The sequence below is a fragment of the Phalangium opilio genome, unplaced genomic scaffold, assembly GCF_054372755.1.
Source record: "Phalangium opilio isolate 3A_F unplaced genomic scaffold, DU_Popi_V2 ptg000019l_1, whole genome shotgun sequence".
Classification (NCBI taxonomy): Eukaryota; Metazoa; Arthropoda; class Arachnida; order Opiliones; family Phalangiidae; genus Phalangium; species Phalangium opilio.
In genome coordinates this window covers 1,879,784-1,894,224 of record NW_028324152.1, presented here as the reverse complement: position 1 = coordinate 1,894,224, position 14,441 = coordinate 1,879,784, and the positions used below count along the sequence as shown (strand labels likewise).

Sequence of the window (14,441 nt, the reverse complement as noted above, 5' to 3'; positions counted from 1 at the left end):
CGTTACCATCGACAAGAGTTTTGTGTGTAGTATATTCGGTGGCGCAGTGTCGTACTTTATGTTCGTGCTGTCAATTGTGCCCAAGATCGAAAAAAATTCAATTTGTGACTTTAATTCAACATATTCGTGTAATTGTACTAAATTTTAAAATGATTCGGAAGTATTTCTTGAACGTTTCACTATGCAGACTGGTCTTATAATTAGTAGAAGAATCGATAAAAAATCACTTGATTTTCTACTTCACCCTACCCTTAAATCTTAATATTGAATGGAAAAGATAAAAAGATTCTTTATTATGGATTATTTAGTTAACATATACGACTTTGAAAAATCTCAAACAGTCTTATTTCGATGCAATTCCAATTTGCGGCTCGTCAACAGTTTAGTACATTCAGAGTTCAACACGAAGTTCCTCGCCGTCGTTCTTTCTGGATTTCTTTATCAAATCAGCAGCTTTTTCCGCAATCATGATTGTTGGAGCATTTGTATTTCCAGACACAATTTTCGGCATAACGGAAGCGTCTACTACCCGAAGACCCTTTACTTTATAAACTCTGTAATTATAAATGAAAAAAATTATTTCCTATTTCAGTTTTAAATCAATATGAGTCTAAAATTTGCTAGTAGTTCATGTTTCTAAACTAATTTTTGTTAATTGTAAAAACCAAATTCAAAATTTAGTAGTATAAGGCGCACTTGCGGTTTCTTTTTTTTTTTTTGAAAACTGTGTGTAATGTTAACTCAAAACTTCAATTACGAATCAACCGCACTTTTAATTTTAAGTAGTCCAATTTGTTGTTTCTGCCAAAGGCAAGTAAGAAACAGAACGTAAGAAGAGCACATTACGGATACTGATGGATTCACGTTGTCTTTGAGCCGAGCACGATTTACTTGGGGATCAACAAGAAGCAAAAATATTCTAACTTTATGAATTTCTCAATTGAGCTAGAGAGGAAAATGACATTGTCATAAAGTCGATTTTTACCTTTTCGACCAGAAAGCTAGAGAGAAGGCGTACTATAAACTACGAAATATCTTCTACACAGCTGTGCTTCACATTCCGAAATTTATATTTGCCCTTGGTAGCACATTCGAAAATTACTTGAGTTCATGATTAACGACAGCGTATTCGCCCTTTTTAATATCGCCTATTTTGCAAGTGCATGTCGGATGGTAAATGGGTTGGCTGGCCACTTTAGCGATGCATTCAAGATGTTCCACACTTTCTTTCTCGTAATCACAGCCTTCAAACTGTACATCAGGCCAATACGCTCCTAGCCTTTGAAAAGGTTCCGTTTTAACTAAATCCAGACTAAATTTCATACCTGTAACGGATTTGAGCAACAAATATAATTATGTATTAGAATTTTCTTTCGATATTATCTTCTGATTTTAGATCAAATGACACAGCCTTTAGAAACGAAGAAAGCCTGAATAATTTCTTAGACACTCTTGGTATGTACAACCATAGTTAATGACATTATTAGGGCACTTCCTATTACCAGATAGCTAATCTTTATCGTTTGGTTTTTGCGTAAAGACGGAACAACCACACTGCTTCTTTGTGTTTCCCGAGGTGTTTCTACCTAATTGTTCAGCCTAACCAGGGATCGAGTCTATAAATGTTTCCATAATTAACTTGTCGATTTTACGAAGAAACAGTGCCGTTTTTCAGTACTGAAATGAAACAGGCCGAATTCTTCCTTTATTTTCTTGGACTCAAATGATTGTACCCTAAAAATTACAACTTGGACAACAATATCTCAAAAACTCTTTGTGATGCAGCTATGAAAGGTACGTTTTGAGATAATTCTCAACTGTGGTGATGTAAATAGCAACACGGTCTGTAAACATTTTAAATTATCGATAAAAATTCAAATTTAGTGCGTGATTCCAAACATTTTACGAGGCCACTTTTTACTGTATCACCCTGTCATAAGCTGACAACGATGTTTTAGGAAGTTCACGGAGAACTAAATAAGTCGGGCGTTTAATATTAGTTTGCTCAGAAATTATGGTTGCCTTACTGGAGCGTTTTCATTTGCGCAATTTGCATAATTTGAAAACCACAAAAACCAAAAGTCAAGTTTCTTAGAATCAGGGACTTTAGAAACTGTTAGAACTTAAGATTGTAAAATTACATGCTCGTTCATCTTTTTAGCGACGTTGTTGCGTGAGTTCACAAAAATATCTTAGTGCCGTCGTCAGAAAAAGTAAGCCCTTAATAAAACTAGAATTTTTTCCTCAAAAAACTTAAAAGCACCTGTTTAATTATTATCGCTTTTTCTAGTAAAAAATCAAGTTTCATAAACACCTGAAACAACTCGGCGTAAGTCATCGTCATGACCAAAAAACTTCGGATCAATCAATGGCGCGTCATACGGATTTGCAGATGCTAAAGTAAGAGTACCGTAGCTCTTAGGACGCATAAGCGATACGGTAATAACAAACCCATCTCCAGTACCATATGAGCGGTAGGTTTTTAATAACTGAAACGTAAATTGATTCAAATAAATATCTGATGCGGCCCCTTAGAGAATTGTCGGTAATTTATATGCTGGTCTGCCATAATAGTGTAGTCTTTGGATCAAAGTTTCGAAGGACAGAGATTCTACAACATAACATTACGGAGATATGGGCTCGCAAAAAAATGGCCCCTAAAACATAAATATAGTCACAAGTGTGGATTTTTTAGCTTCAACAGCGTACGCACACTTCTACCCATTTCATATTACACTTAATTCTGCCAGAAAAATATTCTGCGACGTTCTTATATTGAAGACTATTGGAGGTTGACATATCTAACTTCATGTGTTTGACTATTTCCTTGTTGTTTAAGTGACAAATTTTAGGGACCCATATCTACGTAACGAATTGTGGTAGACCCCAAGTAATTCGATGGTTTCCACTCAGTGTGACCCAAAGAACACACCCCATTTATTTATGGCAGATCTATCAGAAACAACCTCGATTGTCTAAGTATGATTAGATTAATTGGAATTTTAATGTTATTTAATTCATCGTGTTTCTAAGGTTAGGTTAAACATATTGAAATAAAGTGTTAGTACATGTACCACAACAACAATAAATATGACAAACTTTAATTGAGTTTGTTATTTTTCTTATTTAAATTGAGGGTGACAATTGTACTCAAAAAAGGTCTGATGCCAAGAAACAATTACTAAAATAACAGTCAAATTTAGTACAATAGTAAAATAGAAGTTATCTATGAATCGGTAATTTACAGCAAGGACTGCAAATAGGTATCGTTCCTTTCAACCGAATGCCCAATGGACCGAAATCCCATTCGACCGAATATCCCGCAATGATTTTAGATTTCCAGCCCAATGGCTATATTCCCGATGGACCGAAATCCCAATCGTCCAAACATGCCCCTAAAAAATACATGAATATAACTTGAAACACTGTAGCCGTCAGCGATTCGGTGGTGTAGTGGATATGAAGTTGGACTGCGAAGCGATAGGTTGTTGGTTCGAATCTCCGAAAGGTATGTTAATAATATTAAAAGTAAATGTTTCGTGATACTAATTAAAACGCTCACTTTCATTCCTTTCAAGGCAAGAGATATATAGAATTAATAAACAAATTGTGCTTAAAATGAAGTGCAGTCTTAATGGTAGTACCTTCAATGTCTTTAAATTTTAATATTTTGGTTTCGGGTGGGTTAGGTTAGGTTAGGTTAGGTTAGCTTAGCTTAGGTTAGCTTAGCTTAGCTTAGGTAAGGTTAGGTTAGCTTAGCTTAGGTTAGGTTGGGTTAGGTTAGGTTAGCTTAGGTTAGGTTAGGTTAGTTTAGGTTTGGTTTGGTTTGGTTCCAATAAAACGTTGACACCTTTTCCAAAATATGTTCCTTTTAATTAGCTACCACCTTTTCCAAAATATTCTCCCATTAAATAGCTACCACCTTTTCCAAAACATTCTCCTATTAATTAGCTGCCACCTTTTCCAAAAGATTTTCCTGTTAATTAGCTCCCAACTTTTTCAAAATATTCTCCAATTAATTAGCTACCACCTTTTCCAAAACATTCTCCTATTAATTAGCTGCAACCTTTTCCAAAACATTCTCCTACTAATTAGCTGCCACATTTTCCAAAATATTCTCCTTTTAATTAGATACGACCTTTTGTAAAATATTCTCCTATTAATTAGCTGCCACCTTTTCCTAAAGATTTTCCTATTAATTAGCTGCCACCTTTTCCAAAATATTCTCCTATTAATTAGCTGCCACCTTTTCCAAAATATTCTCCAATTAATTATCTGACATCTTTTCCAAAATATTTCAATTATTGCTAATAAATTGTTTTAATACTCATATAAATAATCTTTTTACCTCCAAACAAGGTTGGGTTGGGTTAGGTTAGGTTGGGTTAGGTTAGGTTAGGTTAGGTTAGGTTAGGTTAGGTTAGGTTAGGCTAGAGTAGGTGAGGTGAGGAGTGCAGTAATACATTTTCAACTCACATTTATTTTAACAATAATAAGTTGTGAAATTAAAAATATATTTAATGCAAAACCACACAGTATGTCTTCTTCCAGTTCAATAGAATTTCGGTCCAATGGGACTATAATAAAATCGCACCTTTGGCTACGTTCGGTCGAATGGGACCCCAAAAAAAAACCCCCTTCTGTCGAATGGGAATTCGGTTCAATGGGACCAAAGCTGTAAATTACCCACCTAAATCTCAAATAGATGGATACTTCAATAAATTTTCTATCAAAGTTTCAAGTAGGAGTAAGGATCTTACGCGAGGACAGGAGATGCAGGTTCGCGGCAGAATAGACCACTAATTTATCTTTGTGCTTCTGAAGAACGCGTCGTCTGCTACTCATTCGGGAGTAAAATATTGACGAAGTTATGAAAACCTTGAAATATGTAAACTTCAAGAACAAGACTTAAGTCGTGCGACCATGTTAGCGGAAATACGTGTTGCACACCCGAATGCATTAGTTACACACACACGAAGAAATGGCTATTTATGCCTTTGGCAGTATAAAAGTTTTCGTTCGTCATTGAAGGGAGAGTGAATGTGAGACAACTGTGGTGAGGTGATATTTTTCGTTCGTGTATTTTTTAAAAGGATGGGGATTTTAAAAGTAAGTTTAAGGATTGCATTTAATTGTACAGGTAAGGTTAAGCTTTGTGAATTGTGGTTTACGTTTGCTCGATATATTTAAAGCTAGAGAGAGGATTTTAGTATTGCCTTAATTTAAATTCCGGTCATCCGTGGGCAATAAGGGTTTCACGCTTCAATCACGCTCCCCTATTTCAAAATTTAAAGAAATCGAGGGGAATTTTTTAAAAGCAAAAGCAAGTATTTACCGACGTTATATTAAGCCAGGACAGATAGGCTAAAGAAGTGCTTGATCTAGAAGATTTGAATATAAAGATGAAAATTGCAACATGAGTTGTTTTTGACCCAACAAAAACGATACTAAAAGTCCCCTGCTGTAGAGCGAGAGCTTTTGCGCCATCTTGGAAAATGGCCGCCGGGAATGCCAGCTACAATGTATTCCACAATCTTCTCCAAAAATTTTAAAAATTGGTGCTCATTATGAATGGAACCACATGAACATCATAGTAAAATTTTACAGCTCTGTGTTCGATTGTTTGGTCACCATATTGGAAAATGGCCGCCCTGAATGCTAGGTATAGTATATTTCACCTTGAAGATGAAAAATTATGAAAATTGTTAGATATTATACTGAGAGCAGTGTGAACATCATAGTAAAATATTGAAACCTTTCATCGGATATTTTCGCCGCCATGTTGGAGAATGGCCGCCAGGAATATCATTTCTATACAGTATATTATTCAAAAATTATGAAAATTGGTAAATATTATGTTTAAGAGAGTCAGAACATCATACTAATATATTGAACACGTGCTAACTATAGTTTGGGCGCCATCATGGAAAATGACTGCGGCAAATGCTAAATACATTTCTAATATATATATATATATATATATATATATGTTTTCGAAATTCCTATACTGATTAGATGATTTTCATGAACGTAATAAACACGGAAAAATAGCTATTTCTAAGTCTAAATTATCGACGCCATCTTTTAAAATAGCCACTCGAAAATGATAATCCTAATTTCTGAAAGAAAGAAAAGGTACTCAAAGCCATATTACTCAACATATAGGGAATTTGGTTTGATATAAGGTTTATACATTCGAATGTCTTTAAGGATTAGATAGGAGTAAAAGTTTTAACACTTGGTTAATATTTATCGTCATCCTGAAGATCTTTTATTACAGCTAATACTGTGGCAATATCGCACATTGCTGAGAAAACTAATCCGGATCGTCTACATTCACAGTTCTTTACACAAGATGTTCTGCACATACTAGTAACGAGTGTTAAAAATTCATCTGATTCAGGAGGGAGAGTGGTATGAATGGGACTTCGACTTTCGCGATTGTTCGGTGATTAAGTCGTTTCTTAGCCATTGTTGGACTTGAAGATACACTCGAAAAGAATGTAGATTTGCGGCGTCGGTTATTGGAGAAAGTTTAGCAAGGTCAAACGAGGACTTGGCAATGTGTGTGGCAACGATTCTATTATACTTATAATATCTATATAGTTAAGAGTAACGTGTGCATTACCACCCTAAAAAGCGACAAGAAATCTCTCTCCGCTAGCAGCTGTTGCATTCTTATGCAATATGGCCATTAAAAACGCTCATTTTATTTCTAAGATGTTGATTATCTTTCCATAGTTTAAACACCGCCTTATCATAACCACACCCAGTTACAGCATGTAGATGAAAAAAAGTGTTCTCTTAATAATTTTTCTCAAATGGCTCGATTTGCAATTCTCTGCTTTGTGTCGTTTTGATTTCAGGTTTAAGAATGAAGACGTTCCAATTCGAATGTGTCAATCTTAGCAAAAGAACCAAGATATTCGATGACTACAATGCCTAGGAAACGATTTAAAACGCGAAGAATGGGGATGGGTTTGCGATCACCAAAGTCATAAACCCATTCACACCACTCTCTCTCCAGCACCAGGACAACTTTTAATACTTATTAACTGTAACTGCGGAACCTCTTGTGTAAAGAACTGTGAATGCAGACCATCTTTATTCGTTTGCGTGGACATTGTCGGTGTACTAGCTATAATTATTGTAAACGGATCTTGAACGAAGATGAATATGAACGAAATGTTAGAGATTTGTCTTAAATATAATCTTTAACAACACAACAATGTACAAACTGCATATTAAATTATATTCTCTAATCAACAAGTTGAGAATAACAGCTTTGAATGAATTTTCTATCTTTCAGAATGTAGAGTAATCATTTTCGTGTGGCCATTTTAAAGATGGCGTCGATAATTAAGACTTTTAAATAGCTATTTTTTGTTGTTTATTACGTTCATGAAAATCATCTACTCAATGTAGAAATTTCGAAAAGATTTATATATTTGGAATTTTCCGCAGACATTTTCCAAGATGACGCCCAACTATCATTAGCACGTCTTCAATATTTTAGAATGATGTTCAGACGGACTTAAACATCATACTTACCATTTTTCATAACAGTATTTAAATGACATTACCAGGAGCAGATGACAAAGGAGTCTCGGACGCCAGCTTCCACAATATAGAGGGCAATGGGACCCGCGTACGTCACAGCTGTAGCGGTATCTTTTGCCATAGAGGCGCTATCAGGCATTATAGCAGACGATGCTTTTGGTGGATTATATCTGGCACCAAAGTCTGCTGGGAATTTTTTTTTGTAATAACGGACTAACGATGGCTACTGAGGTTCGTCTTATCCGATCGCGACATAAATATACACAATATAATTACTTTATTCAAACAGCTGTAACCGTTGGTATTAAGATAAAAGATAAGACTACATTTTGTGACTTTAAACCTACTAAATATTCAAATTAAGTCCAAGCTAGCAGTGAAACCCAGGTAAACCAAGGCTTATTTAACAATTTGTGCCCACTGGAATGATTGGGCTCGGGTTTTCAAAAGATAAAAGCAAGGTTTCAAAAGATGCCGAAACACAATGTTATATATGTGTTTTAGGGCCGTATTTCTTTTGAATTAATTGACTGCTACAAGAGGTTGGAAACGAAATCACTGTCTCGTACTTTTTGGGTTTTAAAAGATCGTGAGTGATTTCTTTTCCCAACCTCTTGTAGCTATCATTTAATTCAAAAAGAAATTTAGGAAAAATTGGCACTGAAACACATTTTAGTTTTTTAATAGTGTACATACGTTACTCGCTGGGCTTGTCATTATCAATTTTAGTCTAAGAAAAGAATAAAAAGCCGTTGAAATCCATTTTATAACTCTAATTTTCGTTAAGTCTGGGCTAATTATAAGCAGACGAGACGAATTTTTAAAGAGAGGCTTCAGACGCGATTTCCCAGATCTCCTTTCGAGACTTTGCAGCCACGCTATTGGTTGGAAAATAAAGCTCAAATATCCTACGAGAGGTGGCACTGGCGTAATGATTTTGGTCAATAACCGTGACGTTCGCGGATCCCATTGCCCTCTACATTATGGAAGCTAGCGTCCGAGACTCCTTTGAAATCTGCTCCTGACATTACCGGCAGCCTTTTCCAATATAGCGGCCAAAATATTTAACTATGAGGTTGACACAGCTCCCGTAATATTATCTATCAATTTTGATAATTTTCCAACTACATGGTGAAATATACTATACCTAGCATTCAAGGGCGGCCATTTTCCAATATGACGACCAAAATATCGAACATAGAACAGTCAAATTTTACTATGATGTTCATGTGGTTCCAGCCATAATGTGCACCAATTTTGAAAGTATTTGAAGAAGAGCGTGGAATACATTGTAGCTGGCATTCCCGGCGGCCATTTTCCAAGATGGCGGCAAAAGCTCGCGCTCTACAGCAGGGGACTTTTAGTATATTTTTTGATGAGTCAAAAAACACCCATGTACCAATTTTCATCTGTATGTTCAAATGTTCTACGTCAAACCCTAAAAGTCCTCGGCTATATTTTGAATAGTATTAAGACGGTGTTTATTATTAGAATTTACGTGTATTTCTCCTCAAATCGAGAGGAATTTTAAAGGAAAAGTTAAGGGTTCCTAACATTAGACCTTAAATTAACAGCCTCGTTTAGTAGATATCGAAATCATTTTTTAAATAAATTACTCTTTCCCTAATTACGATTAAAATCCAATTAATTGACCCTAAAATTGAAGAGAGCAGCAGCGCCATTTCTTAAAGTCACGTGAAAAACTCGCACACACGCCGTTATTGGCCAAATGGCAAGCGAATAGGAAAGTTACGATTCTCTACTGCAGACGACGGTATTTATTGATAGATTGAAGGTTGACTTTCAGCTTTGAATTCAAAAATATGCCTATTTGTATTATTGACGGCTGTAAAAGCAAATCAAGATATAAAAATGAAAGCTTATTCGTGATTCCAGGTTTATTAAAATATCCTGAGCTGACAAGGAAATGGATAACTCACGCCCCTGAAGATATAAGGGACATTTACGAAAGAGCCTTGGCTAAAATTGACGCGTTGGGTGCTGACTTAAAGAATGATGTTGAAGTTAAAACTCTCGCATCAAGTCATAAATACAGAGTTTGTGAAAATCATTTCACACCTGAAAGCTTACTGGTAAAGAATTAGGCGAAATTGTTAAATTATTCTCGAAGTATGTCGAATTTTTTGATTTTGTATTTGAGTTTTTAAGTACATTTACGCGTCAATTAAGCACATTTGACTCATCTATTCTAGAGGGCCGGTAGGCCCTTCTAGATAAGAACCCATCCCCTCCCGTAATGTTAAAGAAATTATTCACAGATTTTAGGCTTAGCGTCCCATAGAAAAAGCATGGGATTTTTGGTGGTCCACTCCATCGAATAACTCAGAAAGTACTGCGAAGTTAAGGTTCGTAACACTTTTGAATTATCAAGCAACTATTGAATGTTGAACTTCTGAAGTTTTCTTAAGAACAATTAAGTCTAAGTATTCTATTTTAATTAATTTATAAATCATGGTAAAACCGTTACGTATATTACACTGTTTGCATAGCATTTTGTTCAGCCTCCATCGGGTTTGTGGCGCATAGGATAACGCGTCTGCCTATGGAGCAGAAGATTGCAGGTTCGAGTCCTGGCAAGCTCGGTGTTTATTCTTACAGATACTTTATTCAACATAAATGAAATAATCCTATAAATACAATGTTTGGATAATTTTTTGTTACGAAGTACGGGTTTGTGGCGTAATGGATAACGCGTTTGCATTCGAGGCAAAACATTGCAGGTTCGAGTCTTGGAAAGCTCGTTGACTATTTTTGATGAAGAATCTTAGTATATATAAGGGAAAATTCTTAAATAACAAACTTTCAATGAAATGTGCGCGTGCTGGCGCGTGGTTTAGAAATAACTTTTTTTTTAAATCTATACAAAAAGGTCAACTAAACTTAATTGAGTCACCAACCGCCTTTTCACTTGAAATAAGTTACCACCCGCCTATCTATGGTGAATTAATTTACCACCCGCCTACCAATTGTGAATTAATTTACCACGCCCTTACCAAATTATTTAAACTTTCCCATAAAATAATGAGAGACACTTGGAGTGAGCCAATATGCTCACGAACATCTTACTGGAACATCGAGTTGATGACGTTTGACAAGCATTTTATTATTTTTAATACAAATTAAGGCTGAAGGAACAGATATTATATAAAAAAGACTTGGTTTGCCCAAGCCTTAAAAACAAAACGATAAGAGTTTTTCCAGTTGTATGAAGCGCGGATATTATTTTTTTTCTATTGAATATTAAAGACAATCCGTATTTTACTACTCTTTAGAATTTAATTCAATCACCTGATTTTACTGCTAATGGATTAGTTTCCTATAAATTAATTGAAATAAAAAATTACTCATCTCAGATTTTCAAAAACAATTCCATTTTCCTGAAACATTTTATCATGCATTTATTATTTTGAGAGATATCGTGTAAATTTAATCAAATTTACTCTTTCTTTTTTTAATTTCCGAGAATTTTCCTTTCAAAAGGTTTTAAACACATAAAGTTTTCTTAATGTTGTCAACTAAATAGCAACTCAACCAACACTTCTAAAATCTTCCCCACAAGTACTGATATACACAGTTCAATAATTGTGACTGTTCTTAAAGAAGAAACGAACCCCTTTATCAAATATAAGAAAGGTGATAACCGCCCCCTTTTGTATTCGAAAAGACCGCATATAATACATTATTAATGAGAGTATTATTTGAAAATTAATGTACGTTCTCAATTGAAAAGAAAAAATTTTATGATAAAATGTTTCAGGAAAATGGAATTGTTCTTGAAAAATCTGAGATAAGTAATTTTTTATTTCAATTAATTTAAAGGAAACTAATCCATTAGCAGTAAAATCAGGTGATTGAATTAAATTCTAAAGAGTAGTAAAATACGGATTGTCTTTAAAATTCAATAGAAAAAAAATAATATCCGCGCTTCAGACAACTGGAAAAACTATTATCGTTTTGTTTTTAAGGCTTGGGCAAACCAAGTCTTTTTATATAATATGAATAGAAACTAAGCAGAAAAGCCTCCTATGCTAAAGGTCTAGCTTTCCTATTCGCTAGCCATTAGGCCAATAACGGTGTGTGTGCGAGTTTTTCACGTGACTTTAAAAAAAGGCGCGGCTGCTCTCTTAAATTTTACGGTCAATTAATTTGATTTTAAACGTAATTAGGGAAAGTGTAATTTTTTAATCAATGATTTCCATATCTTCTAAACGAGGCCGTTAATTTAAGGTCTAATGTTAGGTACCCTGAACTATTCCTTTAAAAGAAAGAAACATAAGTAAATTTATTGAAGTAAGGATTAGGGGGTTATAATTTTTTGTTAGGGCATCGAGGGGCTATTCACTGTGATTATCTGTACTTCTTTTAATGGGTATTTCGTTTTACCACTATTAAAGGATGCACATCCTCGGGATACTCACTCACGTTTTCCGTACGTGTCACACTATAATTATTAAAAGACAGACAAGAAATTTTCTATCAAAGTTTCCCCTCATCTCTCGTGTCGGGGGGGAAACCACGAAGAGAAAAATTTAGTGAAAGAGCTATTATGGGCAACTTTAAAGTCATCGAGTTTTAGGGAAATAGTTACCAGTTTACCTTAACATGACTAAAGTATATACTTTCTGTCAAGTACCTTTTCATCTGGAGTCAACAGGCTTTCAGCAGAACTTCCTTCGGACAAATTTGGAGCATTTAAAAGATATATTTGAATATCTGGCCAAGCGGTTTCAGCTTCTTTGGGATCAGAAAAACTAAAACCATGCGCCTCAACGCCCATTGAACTAAAATCACCTGAAATTATAAAATACAACCATAGAATTGTCTCTATTTAAAATAGATAACGTTGTTCGATTGAATGCTTTTAAAAGTGTGCAGTAATTCTAAACAAGTTGATGAGGCTGAATGCTCTTTCCTCTACATTTTTAAATATTTCCTTTTTTTAGGGGCCAATCTTTGGGGGGCCATATCATCGATGCTAATTGTTGCAGACCCCATATTCTTTCACGCTTTCCACTCCGTTTGACCCCAAAAGAAGCCCTCTAATTTATGGCAGACGTTTCAAAAACACCCTTTATATCATTAAAATACTAGGAAAATAATATATCATTTGATTCTTAAATACAAGGAACTGCAATATCAACTTCGAGTAAATGAGTTAAGAAAAACACTCAATTTAGAGCCCCCATGTAAATAACGGGTCTTCAAATTTCACGAACCTTATGATATTTAACATAAATAATTTTTAGTAGCACTTTTGAAAGACTACCGTATTTGATAATACCATAAGAAAATAATATATAGCTCCCTATAAGTATGAAACTCTCCATTTAAACCATGAAAACAGCATTTTCTTCCATTGAATTTTGTAAAAAGTTTCAAATGCCACCTATTGAGAGTTTTTGGCGTTAAAAAAGAAGAAATCTTTGTTTACAATTTTTTTTTATTTTGTAATTAAATAGTTAAAGTTCTAGTAGTTTTTATTATGATAATTATAACTGATTAAGTGCAAGTCAAAATTATCATAATAAATTAATAGATGGCGCGAGATTTTGAAAACTGAGGCTAGCGCCTACACTGGTACGAGGTAAGGAGTATCTTGGTCATATTTCCCGGTCCATTGTGCTTTTCGCGGACATCTTAGGCGGCGGCGGCGGTTTCGCCCCCCTTTTACTCGTAGTACCAAAACTTCTCCTACGTCTCAAATTTTGAAGCAAATGCTGTAGTATGAAAATATGCTGCTTTTCATACTTATAGGGAGCTATATACTATTTTCTTATGATAATACTTATTCCCAATTTCGTTGCGTGCGAGTCCTTGATGTTTAGGTGTAATTCAATGTATGTTTAATCTTACCCTTTCCGGTCTTTAAAAAGGCTTCAAGTTTTCCAGGGTCATTGGCTACTTCTTCATAATGGGTGGCGACATTGGAAGTATTGATTTTAAACTTAAAAGCTACGACCATTATATGATCCTGAAGGTTCTTTCCTACACCAGGTAAATCTACCACGACAGGAATCTGAAAAAAATAAAAACAAACACCAAAATAATTTAGAGGAATGGAAATTACAATCCGTTGATCTTACCCACCCACTTTAAAATCAAGCTTAAATCAATAAGTGCTACATTCAACAAAGTTCGATTTATGGATGGGCGAATTTTTGCTCCTCCGGTTTCACCGCCACGTTGCTAAGCGGTCGGTTGCAGCGATTGTCTACCATTGGGTCGAATCCCATTGGATCGAATGTCTCGTTCGACCGCATCCCATTAGACCAAATACCGCAATTTGGGCGGTTTTCCAATCATGAATTTTCCTTTCAATCCTATTTTTCTATTGATTTTCCTATTAAACTTCTTGTTATTGCAGAAAATACTAAACCAAACGTAACCTAATATAACAGTAATGTTTTGGAAAAGGCATATTTTTGGAGAATTCAATGAAGCTAAATTTCAATATTTTGGAAAAGGCGTAACATTGTTAAATGATTTATAAATTATTACTAACCTAATTTAACCAAACCTAACCTAACATAGAAGTAATGTTTTGGAAAAGGCATATTATTTGAGAAGTCAATGAAGCTAAACATCAATATTTTGGAAAAGGCGTAACATTGTTAAATGAATTATAAAATATTACTAACCTAACCTAACCTAACCAAACCAAACCAAACCTAACCTAACATAACAGTAATGTTTTGGAAAAGGCATATTATTTGAGAAGTCAATGAAGCAAAATTTCAATATTTTGGAAAAGGCGTAACATTGTTAAATGATTTATAAAATATTACTAACCTAACCTAACCTAACCTAACCTAACCTAACCAAACCTAACCAAACCTAACCAAACCTAACCAAACCTAACC

General features: G+C 34.8%; 1 protein-coding gene across 1 annotated transcript; it reads right to left on the bottom strand.

Annotated features, from left to right (window-relative positions):
• Positions 1-391: 391 nt before the first annotated feature.
• LOC149697860 (glucose dehydrogenase [FAD, quinone]-like) lies at positions 392-1,481 on the bottom strand. Its single transcript, XM_089867262.1, has 3 exons — positions 1,451-1,481; positions 1,103-1,325; positions 392-554 (listed from the first exon to the last, which is right to left on the bottom strand). Exons 1-3 carry the CDS (start codon positions 1,479-1,481, stop codon positions 392-394), a joined length of 417 nt encoding a protein of 138 aa, XP_089723388.1.
• Between the last annotated feature and the right edge of the window lie 12,960 nt (positions 1,482-14,441).